The 20,915-nt window shown below is 38.3% G+C and overlaps 1 protein-coding gene across 3 annotated transcripts in view; it reads left to right on the top strand.

Annotated features, from left to right (window-relative positions):
• The window catches only part of ZFPM2 (zinc finger protein, FOG family member 2), a 315,698-nt gene that overhangs the window by 205,626 nt on the left and 89,157 nt on the right, over positions 1-20,915 (top strand). For all 3 annotated transcript variants that reach the window (XM_076329250.1, XM_076329249.1, XM_076329251.1), the window contains one exon: positions 1,044-1,155. In XM_076329250.1, the coding sequence (XP_076185365.1) occupies positions 1,044-1,155 (112 nt within the window). The remainder of the gene's footprint in view (positions 1-1,043; positions 1,156-20,915) is intronic.

The following is a 20,915-nucleotide window of genomic DNA, read 5'->3' as shown; positions in this document are numbered from 1 at the left end:
ATAGCTGGAGCCAACTAGAGAATTATTGGTAGAATATAAAAATAATTAATCACATTCTCTTAGAAAAGGTTGGAATGTCTTGGACAGAATTATATCCCAGAACAAAAAATAAATTAAAAGTTACATGGTGACTGTTGTACTTTGTACTCTCTGTTGTGGTTTCATGCTTGATACAGAGAAAAAGAACTGTGAATGATAGAAGTCTAAGTGGCATCTCAGTGCCACGTACTGACAAACTCAGGAGTACCCACAGGGTTTTTGCCATTTGATTCGTAAGTTAAGTGTTAATAAATTTGAAGCCTCTACTTTATCTCCTCAAATACCAAATTCTCTAAATATAGAATCTGAAATATACACAGGAGATGGTATTGTTAAATGTGCATCTCCTTGCCTGCATGCCTTTCAGGTGCAATGGATATCATGCTTTACTTTTGTGCCTTTGAATTTATTAATACAACTTCTTTTATAGTCTGTTTGGAGACAAAGTGCAGTGAATCATTAGCATTATTATTATTATTTCAGACATAGTGAAATCACACATCAACACTTAGCAAAATGGGAAAAATTCCATTATCCATTCACAACAATTTCCTATCATAATACAAACGTTACTCAGGACAGATCTTTGAAACGGATACCGATTCTTTAAATTCTTTCCTGTCTGTTTCAGGAAATAGTGAGATCCCGTTGATAATGAAGTACAATGTGTCTAAAGTTCACTTCTAAACACTTGGCTCTTTGCTGTGAAAGTCATCTGCATTCCCTTTATAATTCTCAGCCACCAGAGATCTGCTTAATCTTGGACATCTGATCCAATATCATTCGGAAAAATCCTTGATAATAGTTTCACCATTCAATCAATGAAAGAACTAAAGCTTACTGCTCGTGTCTTATTAAAAAAAGTCCTGAGGCAGGGGAATAAGAGCTTGGCTTATGGGTTTTGAGATTTTGTTGTTTGCAAATAAAATGATTATTACTATTATTATTCAAGTTCTTAGTCAAGGCAAGCAAATGGCATCTGTTTGTTATCATCCTTCCTACAGAAGACAAAGGCTTCAGTCCCTATGGTACTGACTGCTGGCCCCAAGTGGTTGCTGGATGTGACTTGGCAAGGAGTAGAAGACAACAAAAACAACTGCATTGTGTACAGCAAAGGTAAACACAAGCTGATTTTTTTCTCTACTTTCTTGTGCAAGGTACTGAGATAAAAATATACCTGTTGCATAATAGGAAAACGAAGTAGTTTGTTTCCCCTTAAAGTGGAACATTTTTCATTCCCATTTTCCTACCCTGCTCTGGTTTTGCCTGGTTTTTTTTATTTCCCTTTTAATGATACAAAAACCTGACATGGTGTCTGTAGTGTACTAAATGCTTTATAAACACAGAAGGACATCAGCTGACGTAACACATACCATCCATTTCTCTCTGAGAGTTAGTGCTTCTCGGGAAACATCAGTAAAATCTATACACTTTAGAAAGGTGGATTCTTTCTGACATTTTATTGGACATACTGGATAGCATTTCTCCATGTTACATTACATTGTAGACTACTAACTGAAATCTGGTTTTATAAGAAGAAGTCGAACTTGATTGGACTATGATAAGACTTCATGTCAGCATGGTAACAGAAGATAACTGGAACTGGATTTCAGGGTTGTCGCCTCTGACATTCCCGTCTCTGTGTAGTGGCATGACGTGATGATGCTTCACTGGAATGTATTGGCTAGTGGCAATGCATATAATTTCTGTCTTATGTGAATTGTCAGATTTGCTGAAGTCAGTATGAGTTCTTACGAGGCCCCCCAGACTTGCTTTGTCTAACCTACCACATCTAACAGCTACTTTGGCTCAAGATGCAAAAGCTTTTATCTTGCATCTTGAACCAACCCAAAGAGCCGTGAGTTCAGTCCATAGTGCCATGGACTATGCACCACGCTGTTTGGTCAGTCACTGTGAAAGCTTTGTACATGCGGTTATGGTATCATTACAGTATGTTAAAAAAAAAACAACCGACAACACTTGAATACGTGGAATAAGAATAACTTATTTAGTGTAGCTTTTTTTGGCATTTCCCCTGAAGATCAGGTTCCAAAACTATGACTTTCCTTCCTTGTATATCAACCACCAATCTCAGCACTTTGTGAATACTTCAGAACATGCACTGTTCTTGTTTAATTTCTTTTAGGTTTTATTTCTAACCAAACAGACCTACTGAGATCAAAGATTTGTTTGCTGAGGCAACCTAGTGACCATTTCAGCATACAAGCATCCAGGCAAATAAGCACCCATATCAATATATTAACATACAAAACACTAATCATAACATCAAAGACTCCTAAAAACTTACTAGAAACAATTACAACTTGTTCCTATAATCACTGCAATTTATACACTTATAAGAGGATTGCTTTTAAACTGCCACAAACCTTTGAAAGTTGAAACGCTGAAAACAGGGAATTTGCATGTTAAAAATGAGTTGCACACCAGGGTCTTATAAATTCTCTCTATTATAATTACAGAATGCCAACACATTCATTCTGCAACCTGAAACACCTGCAGTACTAGAGAACTGGGCTCAGGTCTAAAAAGGGTTGAGCTGCCCTTTCTTCACAGCTTGCTGATTGCTGCCCAAGTGGAAGAAGCAGCAAAGTGGTCTGAGTAATATAGTGAAGCTTTTCTAGTGAATCCAGAGCTGCAGTTTGCTATTCGTGGTATTGAATACTCCAGGCAAACTTTTCTGCAACAACTTTTTAATGTAATGGGAAATTACTTTCACTCCAAAATACAGCTTCTGCAAATTCCCATAGGATAATGTCTTATCAAGTATTACATTCTTTCTGTAATTATAATAATACTTAGCACATATATACCAGTAAGACTTTTCATCTTCAAAGTACTTTACAAACACTAACTAATTCATTAGACAGTTTCAGTGCTGTCTGAATGAATCTATTGAAATACGATTTTTTTTGTCAAATACTAAAAACTTTCCTTAGTTTGGGTCAGTCTGTAGCCCAAAACATTAGTCTTTTCATTCAAACATGCTGGATTTTGTTTCACTGGTGATGCTGGTTATTTTAGTACTTGGTTAAGAAGGTATTGTGAGACAGTCATGCAGTGCTCAAGGCGAATTCTGTTCTCTCTACCGCAGATGTGTATTATAACTAAAGTTGATGATAAATTTGAGCCCTAATTTATAAATACGTGTTAAATCCTGCTACTTCACTAAACTAATGCAGGAAATAAGTTGTAGATATGCTTTACCTTCACTGCATTCTGTTCATCTCTTTGCACTTTGAGTTGGCTGCTCTGTCGTTCATGAAGCACCTACACTTGCCTTGAGCTCTGCTGGGACTTTTGTACTAGAAAGATTAATTGGCTTGGATCACAAAACAATGTCAAATAGAAGATGGTAAAATAAATAAATAGAATAATGTTTCCTCCTTCAATTTGTATCTCATCATTCCAGATTACATTGCCTTGATTTGTGTTAGCTTTCTGTCTCCTGTAGTGCCATTACTTCTAATGAAACGGTGTTAGCTGGCATGTAGTTGTAATTCGATGTTATGTTGTAGTGGCATGTGTATAATTTTGTTAGTTTGCTTAGTAATACTTTGTTATTTCTGAAAGCAATTAGCTGAACAAATGTGTGGAATTGTACATGTAGCAGATTTGGCCACCTGGGAGATGCTTTCCTTGCTATACCCAAGATGAGATGAGTGGAGTAAATTGGCATGCTTCTAAGAGGAAAATAAGTTTGAGAATTGGCTAGCAATACATGGTACTGGTCGATCAGTTGCTGACTCAGAAGCGCATGCCATATTTCCTTTTAGCTTACTACAGTGATATCTTTGAGAGCAGAATTTTCCCCAGATCTTTCAGGAGAGCATAGGAATGTCAGTCTGACTTCCAGTTCACTAGAAACTATGGGCACCATAGTCGCTCACGTATTGCACGCAGAATAATCGCAGGGAGAGGAGTCCGGCATGTAGTTCCTATTGAAAGTGAATCTGAGCTGGCTAGCTAACTCCCTATTTGCCTTCAAAACTCTCCATGAAATATTTTCCTTAGGCAAGCAAACACAAGAAGTGTGTGTCTGCGTACGTATGTGTATATATATGATGTACATATATAGGATTATATTGCTAAGTTATTACAGTGGAATCACAATTCATCTTCTATGTAAATTTTTAGATTAAGAAACCAGTTATTTAAAATCATACACCAGAGTACATTCAGAGTGAATAGCTATGAAATAACTATTCAGTATTTGAAATTAATTCTATTTAGTTTAGGATCACTTACTTCTATCTGTATTTTTTATAACTGTTTCCCCCAATGCTGTGACAAATTAGAAACGGGAAAAACAGTTCATTAGTATCCCTTTTTACAAGGTCTGATACAAGCTGGCTACTCATGGCATGTGCCATTATCCTATTCTATTTTTTTGAAAGGAAACTTTTACAAGTGTAATTACATTTAAAAGACATGTTCTTTTTGTTTTAATATTTATGTCAAACTTCTCTCATGTTTCAAAAATAGTCTGTTCAATAATTTAAGAGATGTCCTAGAAACAGTAACTGAAATTTTAGAGACAAATTTTAGGAATTGTACCTTATCTAGAATTATAAATAAGTTCTTTCCAAAAAACAGCTACAGAGTTTCAGTGATTCAAGCAAGATACACTGGTGGGAAGTATTAATGCGTGAACTGTATGTTCATTGCAACATAGTGTACTTGAGAAGCATTTGTGCCTAACAAACAGAGTCGTGGATCAGACCTGGTAAATCTCTAAGACCAGAGGTAGGAGTCCCCCCGCAACCTAGGAAGGGGCTGGGGTATTAACTGCAAATCTTCCACTGGGACTGTAAGGGATTTTAAAAATTTATTACGACTGAATAGAATAGAAATGGTGTAAAAAATAGAGTTGCACAGACTGAAAAACATGTTCATATAACAGACATTTTTCTAGATATTATTTAAGCCATTTATGTGAAATGTATGGATATCGTATGTTTAGTGGCACTGTTAAAACAGGGTGTCTGTACAAATATTTAGCTGTGGGAATTATAAAATCGTAAGGCGATTAAGTTAGCTAGTTGTGAAATTCCAATATTGCTTTTTAAATGACTTCAGGATATAGGAGGTGCTAAGGTTATTATCTGTTATCAGGAATACAGCGGAATTGTACGACTGGATAATAACTAAACAACTGACACAATGTAAAATTACATTATCAGTGTGTTAAAACAAAATTGCGCCCTAAAGGAGTCTACATGCCAGCTCAGAGCTGCAGTGTAATTATGCTTAACTCTGATAATTAAAATACAACGGAGATCAACAGAATCATTTTCATTAAGAAAATTATTAATGATGGTGGTATAACAGTAATTGATTGCAGAGCACCACAGGATAACTCTGTGCAGGAAACCCAACATGTTTAACGTGTGGCCGGTTGGGTTGCATTGCGTACCACCGAGCACGTTGCCTGGCCAGGTGGCAGCTGCGGGGCGCGTCTTCTGCTGTAAACCCCAAGTCAGAAAATGGCTGCTTTTCAGGCTGCGGCTTGGAGGGAGAGGGCTGGGTGCTGGGGGACGGGGCGGCGGGACGGGGTCGGGCTCGGCTGCCAAAAAGGAGCTGGCCGCTGGCAGCGACTCGCACGCTTCTCGAGCCATCCGTCATCTCATTTCACGTGAGGCGGTGTTTGGTTTTGCATTTCCATTAGTGATTTACTGATGTGATTTCCTCCACTGCCTGGCCTCGCTGAGCAGTTTATGCCCTTCGTTATTTCTGAGAGGATGCGGGAGAAGAAAAAAAACGTCCTCGCCTCAGCGCGGTTCCACAGGCACCGCGTGACATCTTAGTAAGTAATTCCACAGGATGGTCCTGTTAATTGTCCCGGTGGTACAGACGCATGATATCAATGCCATAAAAAGCCTCCATCCCTCCGTAAGTGAAATCGCAGTCAGTGCCCACTGAGTGACTATAACAAAATCCTGGCTAGGGAGGATGTTGCCTAAGGGTAAGATCTGAGAATTGTCATTTTCTTTTGGTGAACACAAAAGGGGGGGGGGGCAAATTCGGGGGAGTGCTTCTCCACACAGCTAAGGGATGGGTGCTTGCTCAAACAGATGCTACTTTTGAAAGCTGCCCAAAAAAGTCTATTCTCCAATCACAATAGAGAACAAGCCTGCTAGGGTGGATTTACAGGATGAGATTAGTTAAAATGACAGCTGCCCACACTGAAACTGTGTCATGTAGCTAATTTATAAATAGAAACTCGAGGAGAGGCAGCACACAGGAGAGGGCAGAGCAGAAGTCGGAGCTGGAAGCAGTGCTTCCCCTGGCTGTGCTGCCCAGTGATTGACTTAAAGTAAGTCAGTAAATGTATAATTGTTTACTTCACTGGTACTGGGATCGGTTATTTAGCTGATGCATGTGCCATGTGTTGGAAGATACAAGAGGTTACATGACATTACTAGAAGAATTGATGGCAATTTTTAATTAATTTTGCTAATTTAAAGTAAACAGTCTATTTTTTACAATATAGGAAAAGTCAGTTGTCACAACAGAAGGGTTCTTAAATTTTTCTTTAGTGACAGAGGATTACTTTTCTTAATTGTTCTGTGAGATCCTTGATACCATGTTTTCCTCAGCAAATGAGTTTTCAGCTAGCAAATACTGTTATTTTTTCCCCTGCATCTTCAGGCAATGTAATGGTACATTGCGCCACAGACATATAACATCAGAGACCCTAATGAGACACAGGTCAAACATCATAAGGAGTTTAAACACTGCTGCATTAGAATACGAGTATATTTTGTTTTGGGTCAGAGAACAAGTTGTTTAACAGGCCAAAGGTTAACTTGGGGCATATATTTTAGATTGCAAGGGGCTTCTTTCGACATACTATTAAAAGCAAATTGAGTGAATTTACTTAGTCTGTTCCATGTGGACGGTCAGAAAACTGCAGTATCTGCTGTCCCTTTGGATGCCTCCATTAGCTAAACAATGTGCTGAAGCCTTTGGTGGTGCTACAGGTTTTTGTTCTTTGTATCCACTGACAAAAAAATCTGAGTTTTTAACAAAATGCATGCGATGCTTGTCCTAATATCAAAGGTCCATGGAAAAGCTTGGTTTACATTTCTTTTTCCACAACACTGGAAAATTGCAAAATATTTCTCAAGAGAAGTATGATTGTGTGTATAGTGCTTACATAAAATAGTATCTCTACAAGGGCAATATACCTTCACAGTCATTGGAAGAAAGTCTAATGGATACAGACATAAGGACATGATTGGTAGGCAAGTAGAAGGCACCATTCGTGTTTGGTTTTGCAGGGATGTTGAGAAGAGAGGATGCCTGATGACACTGTTGGAAACAAAACTATTGCAAATCAGTTCTGCTACTTTCCTCCCTGGCCACAGAAGGAGAAAATATTTTGTCCCCATGACTAGTGATATTTATTGCTTGCTGATGGCAATCACAGTGTTGTGGACTTAATTCAGACACAATTCAGCTTCAAAGAACTCACAAAGCAGAACTGTACTTTTTCCTTATTTTTATTTTTTACCTATGCAAATAGATCTAATGGAGGATTATCTGCTTTAGGGAGTTTAGAGGTCAGAGCCTTGTATGTGGTCTTAATTATATATAAGAAAAAGTTTATTTTATGCATCTTTATGGAATTAGAATAATATGCATATAATAGCATACAATGAATTATTACATGCCCTCTAAATTCTAACCATGTAGATGATAAAGGGAAGATGACAAGAAATGCAGGGGTACAGCTGTATTTCCACTTTCAATATTAAAATGCTTTTGTTCATTATTAGTGCATTTCATTTACATAGCAGCCAAGTGATATTTTTAGGTTGTTCTCATATATACATTGGTTTGGGTTTTTTCCTTGTGTTGTTCTTGTCACTTATTGTGTAGTTTATTTCATAGATTGAAATTGGAATTCTTTTTCATTTGAGGAGGCAAGGAAATAGGCAGAATACTGACATGATTTGCACAGAATTATATATTTTGGACTGAAGCTATAAAAAGCTGTAAACTGAGTCTAACACTCAGTTATGAGAACATGTTCAGGATGGAGAAGCCCAGTCTGTACTTCACACTGGGACCATATGAAAAGAAATATTGCTTCAACCATTCAGACCACTGGCAAAAATAAATGCAAACATCATGCAAAGATATTTTTTTCAAGATATGTATTTGTCCCTCATTTTTCTAAGTCAATTGCAGTAGAATCAGTCATTTAGAAATAATTTTAAGAAAAATATTGTCATTATTTTCAGGATATGACATAGATGCTAAATGTGTTTTATTTTCTTTTTAATTAAATTATTTTTTTTCAATTCATTATGCTAAATAAATATTGAGGCCTGCAGTAAACCTTGTGACCCCTGTGGCTCATGGTAGCGTTACCTCTGTCATCTTCCCTGCAAAGCAAAAGGGAAGGAAAAAAGCCCCCAAATTTGCTGAGCCACACATTCCAAGTTGTCGACAACCCCATCCACAAGAAAACAGAAGAAAATATATATGCACTCTGTCCTGTCAAAAGGCTTTCGCCTTATCTTGAGAGACTGTCAGGGCAGGAACATCATGGAATGGACAGGAGTCTATTAAATTAATAAGCTGCTGGATGGTGTCTGGAGAGTTATGATGCTCCATAAATCCAGTTTGATCATGGTGGACAAGGTTTAAATCTGCAGCCTTCTAATACACATCCAGGTCCTGGATTGGATTTGAAGTTTTGTGCTGGAGACACAGAGATAGTCCTGCAGCTTGTGAATTAAGATTTATCATTTTTTCATACCGGGGTTTTTTTTTCCTACACTTCTTGACAAAAATGAAAACACCTTAGGGATCCTGGCAAATGTTACCGCTTGAAATGAAAGAGCTGTTGTCAAGGTGAAACCGTGACCTAGAAGCCTAAAATCAAACCTTGGTCATTCTTTTCAGGCAGCTCCATTGGTGCTGAGTATAAAACGTCTGTATGGGAAGAAACAGGGCTGGATTCATCTCCAGCCTGTTTTATAGTGATTCCTGTCAAATATGCCTGCTGTGTGTTTGTGATACAAGACAAACTAATGGTGTGCCATATGAAAGCAAAAGCTAAAAAAAAAGTAGAAATATATTCTTTCCCCATTCGAGGTGGTTCTGTGTATAACTGACAGTGCACTGTGAGATTTCTGTGCTCCTTACCTCTAAATGGATTAAGCCTGATGGTAATAATTCAGGGAAGACTCTTTCATAGCATTCAAGGTGCCAAGCTCCCAGGAAAACCTGTGTGATGTGCAGCCGTGATGTCCATGTCGACTGTAGAGCTGGACCGCCTGGAACACAATGTTAAAATCATGTTGGATGTGTTTTGTCTCCAGCTGCTTATAAGCAAGGTCATTATTATGGCACAATGGGTGGAATTCAAATGTCTCTTGGCCACTTAATTGACCTGCTAGCCAGTGATTCATTATTAGGTCCCTAAGCTCATATTCTTGTTACTCTGGAGGCTCCGGCAGGTGATTGCTATGCTTGCTTACACAGGCAATGGCACAGCCAGCAGTTCTCTCTTCTCAAATTCCATAGCCATCTTTTGGATCCTGCCTAATTTATTTATTGATGATAATTAGAATCTGTGTTACTTTTAAAAGCTATTTGTGCTCATTTTTGTTCTCATTGTTAATTTAGGAGCTTAAAGAGACTTCTTGACATTAGAGAAGTATAAAAACAATTTGTATGTTAAAAGAAATTGATAGGTCCTGTTGCAGTGCCAAGGACACTGAGATTTGTTTTATGCTCAGGAAAATGGATTCAGAAGTGAAAGCAATTGAAGTAGCTCTTCTGGTGTGTAAGTTTCCTTAAACATAAATTGGGATCAAGATGTAACCCTCAGTCATATCCATACGTACATCTCCCTCCATTGTCTTCCAGAAATTACCTAAGAGCGGTAGCCAGAGATCATATGTGACTGAATCCTGACCTCTCTATTGATCCTGGGGATCAGTCTGTGTACTCTCTGATCCAAAGATCAATGTCAGCATTTCTCTCCTTCTCCCATGGCATTCCAGCAGCGCTCCCTACTGCAAACAGAGGCCACAAGGAGCAGGACTTCACAGCAGGGCACTGTGGTGCTGAGGCCAGCAGTGCGGACCACGTCCGTTTTTCCTAATGCAACGGCAATTGCACCCTGTTATTTGGATCAGGTTATGAAGTGTGTATCGTGAAATGGGGAGGAGGGAGAGTGGAGGTTAGGGAACAAACTCCAGCATGGCGCAACACACAGGAGTCCCTCGTTGCAGCCCCCCTTGCAAATGAGGCAGGATGCTCCCACTGCCTGCAGCTGCCCTTCTCCTCACCAGTGCTGGGCACCACTCAGCCTTCCCACCGTTTTAGTCTTCTCTGAATAGAACTGAAGAAAGTATGGAGAAGTTGCAACCTGCTTCGGTATGTGTTTAATATTTAAGGAACAAACCCCTGTTACTGAACCCCTGTTACTGCAGACAAGGAGAGAACTTAGCAGCTTTCTTAAAACGTAATTTCTTTTGGTGTTACAAAAAGAAGAGAAAAAAAATAAAAAAGCTCTTTCAGATTTGATTTTTTCTTTCTTGTTTCCGTTTCATTCCATCAGGGCATATGGGGCAATGTGATGCTGACAAACAAATCTGTGCTAGAGTGTGCCCGAATTGTGATATTTGAAGCTAGTTGCAATGTTGAAGCAGGTGTAGTAGAGATGTTCTGTGGGTGAGTGGTGATGCACATGACTGAATCAGTCGGTGGCATGCAGAACCAAGAGTTGTTGCTGGAGCAGAAATTGCCTGTAAGATAATTTCCTATGATAATATCATAGTATACAGGCATATTTACATGCATACATGCATGCATACGTGTGTGTGTATATATATATATATAAAAAAAACAAACTCGAGCCTCGGTTAGTGTTTCACTCAAGCCACCAAAGGTTCTGAAATCTCTTCCTATAGCTGCAATATATACTTCTGCATAGGCAACTCCAGCTATTCTGAACAATTATACTTTCAGAGGTTAATAATCATTGAGAGGAAATATTATTTGGAAAAGAGTTTAGAAGATAGAAAGAATAAGTCCTAGCTAACATTGTTAAGGCTCGAGAAAAGTGCTAGTATTAGCTTTATAATTTACAGAAGAATGCTAGTTTTGCAATAAAGTGGTGAAAGTAGAAGATGACACAGGGAAAAATATACATTTTAGGGAGTGCAAACCAATGTAAAAAGAATATTGAAAAGTTGGATTGTATTAGAAACGCTAGAAGAGAGGTGTATTCAGACTTATTCAGATGGATTTAGTAATATTGTAACTTCTTATTTAAAAAATAGAAGTGCACGGTCAGATAATACATACTGGGCTATATAACATTGTTTTGGTGAATGGAGAATTCTTGTTTGTAACAGTGGTGATATAGAAACACACAAATTGAAAATTTGCTTTTACAATTGAATATATAAAAATAATGTGGTAGAAGCATATTGAACAGTAAGGACAGTGCACAAATTATTCACGATCTGAACAAATGAAAGACATTTTTGAGAAAACCAAGGATCAGTGAGTTAACGGGAATTGACTGATATGCCCTAACCTTCAACTCGGAAACTAAGATGAAGTATTGTCGTTGGTCTGTTAGCTGAAACAAATGTTCAGATACGTAGGAATGGAAGCATCTGAGATGTAGGAGAGACAACTGTGTCTTTGGCCAGCCAAAATGTTTGTTGATATTATAAGTGGGCGATTGAGCTTAAAGTATGAGATGAAAAGGAACTGTTTTACATTAGGAAATGAGAGGGGTGGCATCAAGTGATCACTATGCATCTTCTATTAATAAACTGTTCTTTTAAATGTGAACGGGCTCACTTTTATGGTGGCTGCATGTGCATTTTAATGGATTTAAACTATGTGAGGTTTAAATGCATTTTCCAGTTACAATTAAATGAAAATTTAAAATAAGACTGACAGATTGCTAAGGCTAAGCCAGTTTTATGATTAAGGTTCAATTAAATTATATTTGTCGTTGGAGCAAGTGAAGTATAAAATCACAAACAATGATATTTTTCAGTGGCTTACTTTGGTGGAAAGTGTAGCCTGAAGTATGACTTCAAGACTTTTATCTTCCCTTCCTTCCTAAAGTAGAAATTAATTAGGGCTAAACAAGCGTTGGCTATACGTTCAGAACCCCATCCTGAGAGTCTTTTGTGGACCAGTGGTCCAGGAGCAATTTACTAAGAAAGCTGTTTTGTGATGCAAAGTATTATGTATTTTATTTGGGTTTAACTAGCTAAGTTAGGGGAAAAGTTGAAATTTTAATAATGGTTTAAAGACTGAACCGATTTTATTGCTTTCATGGAAACCACTGTTGGCCCTTTGCACTCTCTCAGAAGATCTGCTGAGATCAACTCTTTAAATACAGTTCTTTTTCTTTCCATGTACTTTCTATGTAAATCCTTAAATGTCGTAAGCTTTGTAGTGAGTCAAGGAGAGAATGCTGGTTTTGTACACGCAAGCTGTTTCTCAATTACATCCACTGCACCATAACGCATGAAACATGACAATTTTCTGGCTTGCCACGATATGATCATCAGCTTTATGTAAGTGTGGTTCTGCTCTGTTTTTCTGATACACTTCCTATAATTCATTATTTATTTTCTCTTCATTTTAATCTACAGAAATGTATGTGAAAGGAACAACTTCCTGCATTCCATTTCTTTGGTTTGATCATAATTTTATAATCTAGGACATAACGAATGGATTAACTTTGAGCAACTTGAATTTTTTTGACATATTTAAAAACCGATCCACAGCATCATAAAAATTGTTCTTTCCAAAACACCATTCCTCTCCTTTATAAAAATGCTCCTAAGTGAGGTTAAGCAGAAAAAATTAATTTCAGATCAATTACACCTAAAAAACCTCTTTAATAGATTCAGCTAGAAGATTCCAAAAAAGTGATGAGCTGATATATGACCTTCTTCTCTTTAAGAACATACGGACATATTCAGCAAAGTGAAGCCTGATCCTAGTGTTAGCACTTGGATTTTTGTTGTGTGTTGCTAATCATTGCAAAGTCTAAACATGTGAACAGTTGAATACTAAAAGGTCTAACTGTACAGAGAAAATTCGGTTCCTGCATCAGAGAAGTCTCCAACGGCACCCATTGAGAAGTACTTTCCTTAACAAGAGCATTTTCTTGAAATGGGACTCTTCGGCTGTTAAACTGGTACACGGGAGATCTAAGAGTTGGTCCTTAAGCTGAAGATATTGAAGGAAATTCTTAAGTTTGGGACTGCTATTTTTGTGTGTCAGTCTTGTATGGCTGTATCACATCCCTTGTGTTGTCTCTGGGATGTTAGAGAATCAATAGGAGCTGATTAGCTGAGGTTTCCTTTGAGCACATTAGCCTGACAGTCTACCATTAATATCTGGCAGCGTTCTTTATTTTTACTTAGTTTCTTTACCTTCTTTCTTTCTGGAGAAAAGTTGGGTCAATTTGCATTTGTAATTGGCAGACTCCAGCCACTATTACTAATAACGTTGACTAGTGGGGAAAAAGAAACAGCCTGCAGTTTTTAACAGTAAATGTGAATCTAATTCTGTGTTTTGGAAATGGTCCGATCAGATTTTAGCTGTGTGCCACGAATCAAATACCTGATTTATCAAACTGTGTCACTTTTACATAGTAACAACTTGGCAGATCCTGGTAAAAGGTTGCCTGTGATTCATACTGCAATGAATGCGTTAGCTGTAGCCCCCCAAAATTAGCTGGTAGGTGCATATGCCCAGTTGAGCACAATAAAAAAATGTACACTGTTCCTTTTCCAATTATTTATTTTCATATGGCATCTCTGATGAAAATGGTTTAATATTTGTTAAGCTAAGGAGTTTTGTAGAATAATACTGTAAATGGAGGACACAGAAAAAAGAAGAAACTGAGGAAAAAATTTGGTTTTACTTAGGAAAAAATCTTGCTTTTCTTTTATATCATTAGAGACAACTTAGAGTTTTAAACTCAATATTCTTGTAGGGTTACTGTGTTATTTTGCTTTATCCTGACGTAACTATTGTTTCTATGGAAAATAGACTTTTTTCCATAGCACTGAACCAGTTAGACTATATCCTTAACACAGGGAACAGCTGTTAAAGTTTTGAGATATTTACAGTATTTTCAGTATGTAGCATTTGGTTGGTGCATTGTCTTTTTTTGCATCACAGTCAGTTATCTTCATTGGCATCTACTGGTACAAAACTGATGTAGTGGAGTAAAGAGTCATCCCATAATTTTCCTCATTCGTTGTTCTCATTTCTTTCCTTATTTTCCTGCTCTGCAGAAATTCAGGTGCATAGAGGAAATGTCCAAAAAAGGATGAACCGAGTCTCTGAGTAGTCCTTTCTAGCATGTATACCATATCATAATTGTAAGTACCTAAACATACTGAACTCTGCCCTCCAGAGATTGAAAGAATTGTCACCAGACAAAGTCATCAGCAGGGACTTACAAGTCCCCTATCATCCCTCCATTGTAGATCCTAAATATTGCATTACCAGCAGGGCTCTTTAGCAAATTAAAACACCAGAGAGAAGCCACGCAGGACTTTACGTTGAGTTCAGGAGATGAAAAGGAACTGCCGGAAGTAATTGAGTCCCAACATTTTGATAATATGTGGGTTGCTTAATTACATTTGCCTTTGTTCCCTTTTGAAAATGGGATGCATCATTCTCTCTTTTTCAGAGCTTATATAGTGGTCTATGTGTGGTAATTTAGCACTTAACTACACATAGCTGGACTAATAAATAAGCTTTGCAGAGCACTAGCATGCATACTGCATCTTCAAAATCTTTTTATATTATCTACTCAGAATATTTTGTATAAACTAAAGTAATAGTACACAAGAAAGAGAAAGTAGTATATAGCACTCTTCATGTCTGAACAGCCCAAGTAGTGAATGCATGATTTACAGCATTTGTGGCTGAAATGCAGGAAATTTTTTCTTGAGTGGAAGTGTTTTTAAAATGCTTTGTAACATGTGCAGTAACAGTATGCTTCCTTTTAAGGCAGGAGGTAAGAAGCAAACATTTCAGGCCTTATTATTTAGGAAAGATTTGGATGCTCAGCGTGTCTCTTTACATCTATCGCTATAAAGAGAGAAGAGAATAAAGGATTATTTGGAAGTATATTGATGGATTGTTGAAATGTAACTACTCAGTCAGCCAGGCTTTTGATAACTCTTGTATATACTTGGAGTTGGAGGTGCTGACATGTAACACAGCTATATCTTATTAGGTTTGTGTAAGAAAAGTGGGAATTTTTCTGAATGTATTTGATACCCTCTTTTTTCATTTTTCGGTATACATAACTCTTCCTTTGGGAGATTTTAATATTAAATACTTTCCTTCTTATCCCATGGAAAACTCACTCTGAGTTGCTTAGAATTTGAAATCTTTCCAGTCGTTAGTCGGAGAGGTAGCGTGAGCTCAGGCAGAAATAAACTTGAGGTAAACTTGTCATCATTGTTTCATAAAGAGAAGAAACTAATAGTTGAAATATTAGCAGCAAGTTTTTGCTATTTCATTTACATCACGGTGAGGTACAGCTCTGTATTTGGATCTTAATTCATACTTCTTCAGAAAGCACTGACATTTGGATTTGGGAGGAGGTTGTAATACTTGGCTTGACATCTTTTTTTTTTTCCCCCCAGAATTGTACCCTTTCTTAATTCATATTTTGGTCCAATCTTAAGGCATTATATAATTTTTTTAATTGGGGGAGATTGTGAATACCTGTTTCTCTTGGAGAAAAGAAAATGCATAAAGGCAGCCAAACAGAGTGAACATAGTGTTATTCTAAATTGCCAGATTGTGCATAGGTCTCTCTAATACTTCTCAGGTTCTAGTCTGCTGGTGATATAGTTTCAATAGATGCACTAAGGAAAGTGCCAAGACCAGCTTTGACAGGGTTTTCTTTTTTTTTCTTTTTTTTTTTCCCCCTCCTCCTCTTTCTCTTTTAATCCCTGTGGGGCTCTGTGATTTTTCATAGCTGGACTAAAGTTGTGTCAACGGGAGACTTGCACCATAAAGACTGAAATGTTAAAGAAAGCTACAAGGAACAGCTTTGAGGCAAGGTTTCAAGCTTTGTCATCACGCTTGAAGAATTTTCTGTTTAATGTACTGTAATGCAGTATTCAATGGGGACAAGTTTAATTGAGTTTTACACAACCCAGTTGGGAGTAGCGCTGCAAGGTAGGTGATGTCTAGGTTTTTAATCTTCCACTCCAGAGAGGCTTGTTGACGAAGTGGTTCTTTCTCTTTGTAAGAAAAAAGGGAAGCATGAGAAATGATACATCCGTGGATAAAACCAATTGGCAACCCCCAAAGGAATGAGGGCGATAAGGCGAATCCAGCACTTGTAAGAAATAAAAGAATCCAACTGTTCATTTAAATGAGAAACAACACATGTGATTGAGGAGGCAGGGAGGCTGGGCGCTGGAGTGGGGAGGAAGGGACTAACAAACAGAGTGGCTGGTGTCGGAGTTAGGCGTCCCACACAAACAAGCTGGGGTTTGTTAGGCGGATTACCGAAGAGATAGTTAACAACGTGTATTTTTTAAAGGAAAAGGAGAGCCAGGCGTTTCCTATATCGGAGAAGGTGGCTGAAGTGGCAGGAGGGAGGAAGCTGCTGTTAGGCAAGCCCTACTTAAAGAATCGCTATTCCTTCCCTGAGGCCTAAGAGCGGCTCTCTATCAAACAGCGTAAAAATAGCACTGGACTCTGTCAAAGAGAAAATAATACCTTCTGTGTAAGCCTTAGTGTATTAAACTGTAGTCCTGTTCAAGTTACTTCTGCTAGAACTTAAGCAGCCGAAAGGATAAAAGCATGCAGTCAATATACTGCCAAATCATCTCCCTGCTTTGGCTCTGCATCCCTGCTAAAGCAAAAAATGTTTAGCTGCCCTAAAAGCGCTGTCTGCCCTTCATTAAAAATTCTGCTCTTGCCAATCGTGTACAATTACGTGTTACAGCATATTTTAATTTTCACCTGTAAAGCGATACCGATACTGTTCCACTTGTTTTCTCTTAAGATATTTAAAAGATTTGACCTGGTGTGTGACAGAAACTGTTTGTTTGTTGGTTTGTTTTGTCATTTAAAGCTCATGTTGGCGTATTTGTTCGGAGAGATTTTCCTCCTCTCTCCGGAGTCATTCGCTGGAGGAGACACTGTGTTGTGTGGTGGTGGTTTTCAGGTTTTCTCTGCCATCTTAACATCAAATCTCTCATTTTGCTTCATTAGAATCAACAGGACTTAACACATTGTCTTTTTTCATAAAATATACTGAAGGACAAAGTTGGCATGAGCTTAAACAAGCAGTAGTTGGGGGGTGCTTTGCCGCCAAGGGAGGTGTTCACACACCTTTCGGGGCGGCTGCGGGGCGAGGAGAGCAGCCAGCCAGGCCGACCTTGCACACCTCTGTCCCACTCCACTGCCTCGCGTAGCCGCCCGCCCGCCCGCCGGTGCCGCAGACGAGCCCCAATGGCAAGATTAGCCTCACGCCTTTTTAAAAACTTGCCGGTACCCCTTTCTTTGCCCAGATCGGGTGGCTTTCACACCCGCCCTAGGGGAGGGAAGGCAGCCGTGGCTGCTAGTCCAGCCTGCTTTCGGGAGGAGAGCGGGTGGTGGGTTTCGTAACAGCGTGGAAAGCCTCGGTAACCAGCTATTGTGTGGGAGGGTTGAATTTCACCCGCAGAACACATACGGTGAGACAAATTGGAAATTGCAGCGGAATATGCAGAATTTGCACTGTGCTTCTTTCCAAGGTACCACCAGAATCCCTGTTAAATTTATAAATACAGTACACATGCAAAGTATAAAGCTGAGCAAATAATTCACAATGAATAATTTATCTGACAAATTTAGCCTTTTTTCTGCTCATGAAATATCCATGAACAGATCTGTGATTTGTAACTGCAACCTTTACAGTGCATTAGCATAAGGTTTTTTTTAATTTAATTTCCTTGTGTAGTTTGGTGTAAAAAAGTAATTCCCTGTTATTAATCATATTAGCATTTTAAATAGTCCAAAAGTAGGCTTTGAAGTTCAGCCATCAACTAAGTGAAGGGGCCAAAGGAGATAGATAGGTGTTTCTACCTTGCTGCTGCTGCTGTTTGTCCAGAAACATTTTTTCCGTAGGCTACATTTACAAGGAGACATCACAGCAATTTTTATTTTTGCAGACTCCCTGGCGTAGAAAAATACAGAACTGTGTCTTCTTTAGTGGAAGTGCATATTCTGAACAATAATATCCAATGAAGCACAGCTTTCAGATTAAAACTGGGGTGGGAGGGCTTGGGAGGATGGGGCTGCACCCTCAACTTTTCTTAATAACGACACGTATTTTGAAGGATTTTGCAGTATATCTCTCTTGTAACACACAGAATATATCCCCGTTGTAGCCTGACAGTGACATCCCTTTGCATGCACTGAAAAATGGGCAGAAATGAGACTCATATTTCACAAGGCCTTAGCAAAATTTGAAGCACTATTTTCAGAATGAATTGGTTGTGGTTAAATAAACATAAACTTAAAGCCTGGGGGTTTTGAGGGTAAACAGTTTGAAAACATAGTATTAGCAGATCTGTTTACTGAAGGTTTCTATTCTAATTCTTTCTATTCTAATATTTCCTCTATGGTCAAGCAAAATCATCACTATTTATTGTGGACTAAACCTTTAGGAGTGTAACCATTTTCAGTTAAGTTGTCAACTGAATTTTTTTCAGCCTTGTCAAAAATACAGCTGGACATTTTTCTGTTGGTAACCTTTCAATTTATTTTCTCTCATGATTCCAAAATTTCCAAAATATTTTTTAGTGTTTCCCAGATTTTATCTTTATCTGTGTAAAGCTGTAACCTCAGAGGTAATGGTTAAGAAATGGGCAGAAAGATAAGAAAATTTTAATTAAGGGGGGCTACTGTAATGAAAATAATGCATTTGTGCTTCATTTGACATATTTAAGGATAAGATATGTTTTGTGAGGCTCTCACAGATTTAATATATAGCTCTGCTCAGAAGAACAGCTTTAACAATATCTATCTGGTCAATAGATAAGCTTATTGTCTGCGTACACAATTAAATCTGTAGGCTTTGCTGGGAAAAAAGTTTACTCTCTCATTTCTGATGGTACGGCAGAATTCAGTACAGCTAAGAAAGAGTCAACTGGATTTTACTCGTATGTGTCCTCCTCAGAAGAGTTTAATAAATTCCAAGCAGTTCTGTATCAGTACAAACCTACTGAGGGCATTGAATGCCTTCAACAGCTGCCATTAAAAAAAGACCTAATTTGGTCCTCAGAAACACCATAGACAGTGATGAGTGATATAGAAAGAACCCAGCTTGACTTTCAGAGCCAGGATGAGTTTACAGAACTGTTATTTCTTATAAATGGATCCACTGAACATAGGAATAATTGAGGTGTCAGGAAAAGCCCAGCGTCTATTTATAATAGACCACGACCACACATAATAAAAATAAATAATTCAATAATTCCTTTTTTGGTATTACATAATAACAAAAAAAATCTTTAGGACATTTGAAAACAAATCCTACAGCAATCAGCTGAACATTGTATGAAGAAAGAAGGAATTTTGGCATCTCTCCATTCTGAAGACATAAGACAGTTTTGTTTCGCTATAAGAAAAACAGGCATAAGATACTCTGCTTGCCTTCTTTACAAAGCTGTTTCAAGCAAAGGAAAACCCAAATGTTCTCAGTGAAGGAAGTTCATACAATCTCCCAAAATGTTGATGTAGGTATATTAGAATATAATAAAAGCAGATACTGTAGCAGGTCCTCTGGAATAATCCCAGGTGCCAAGATCCACCCATTCTTTCATTCATCCAAATTCATTGAAACCAGTGCTCAACCTGAATGGACATCCCTGAGCAGATCTAGCCAAAGCCTGGTGAAGGAAAATCTACATTGGCATCAGTGGAACAGTTATTTAGCCCAAACGGCAGACTGTGTCAAGTCTCTAAACGTGATTCTGACCTCTATCCTTCCCAGCATCCCATTTGTACATGTCATAATTTTGCCATTTCACAGCTGAGACTGAAATAAGATCAGGGAACAAGGGATTTTCCAAGTACCACCATACCGGACATCTTTGTCCCTCTCACAGAAGTATAAGTGCACTTGGCATGTTTGTCTTCTAAGGAAAATAAAATAAAACACAGCATTACTCTACAGGCAGCCCTCATGCAGAAAACCACAGCAATCTGTAGAGTACCTATATATTTCCTTCGATTGCATTCAGGTGGAATATTTTGGTGAAGCACGTCTCTCCAGCCTTCATACAGACATATAGACTAATGCTTAACATGGATCTCAATCCCAAATTTATTTTTTGAAGTAATAACAAGTTCCAGTAGTATTTTTAGTTTTTGTTCCTTTGCATGTAGATGGTTTGCATCCAGAGATGACAGCCACATCCACTCCTGAAGACACCGGGGTGCTTAGCTGCTTGCTCTTTGACGTGCTTGCTCTAGAAGGCGGCCTCCTGAACATCACATCTAGTGCTCATGATGGAAGGGAAGAGACTGGTTCTGTACATCATGCTGTGGGAGGGAGACTTGAGGTTTTGAGACTGGAGATGGAGCAATTAGAAGAGTAAAAAATGCAGGGACCACTAAATGGAGAAGTCACAGATGATCCTAGGGAGGAAAATAAGTGTTCTGTTTAAACATTGTGCTAGTGGGATGATCGTGTGATTTAGTAATGGGAGCTATTTCAAGTTATTTCAAGCCTGTATTTCAGTGGCAAATCACTGAGTTTAAATTGATAACTCTCGAGAGCAGTACAAACGAGAGCTAAATACCTGTGCAGCTGCAAGAAT

Source organism: Aptenodytes patagonicus, chromosome 2, assembly GCF_965638725.1.
Source record: "Aptenodytes patagonicus chromosome 2, bAptPat1.pri.cur, whole genome shotgun sequence".
NCBI classification, from domain to species: Eukaryota; Metazoa; Chordata; class Aves; order Sphenisciformes; family Spheniscidae; genus Aptenodytes; species Aptenodytes patagonicus.
The sequence above is the reverse complement of the archived record's forward strand: the minus strand, read 5'-3'. Positions and strand labels throughout refer to the sequence as shown.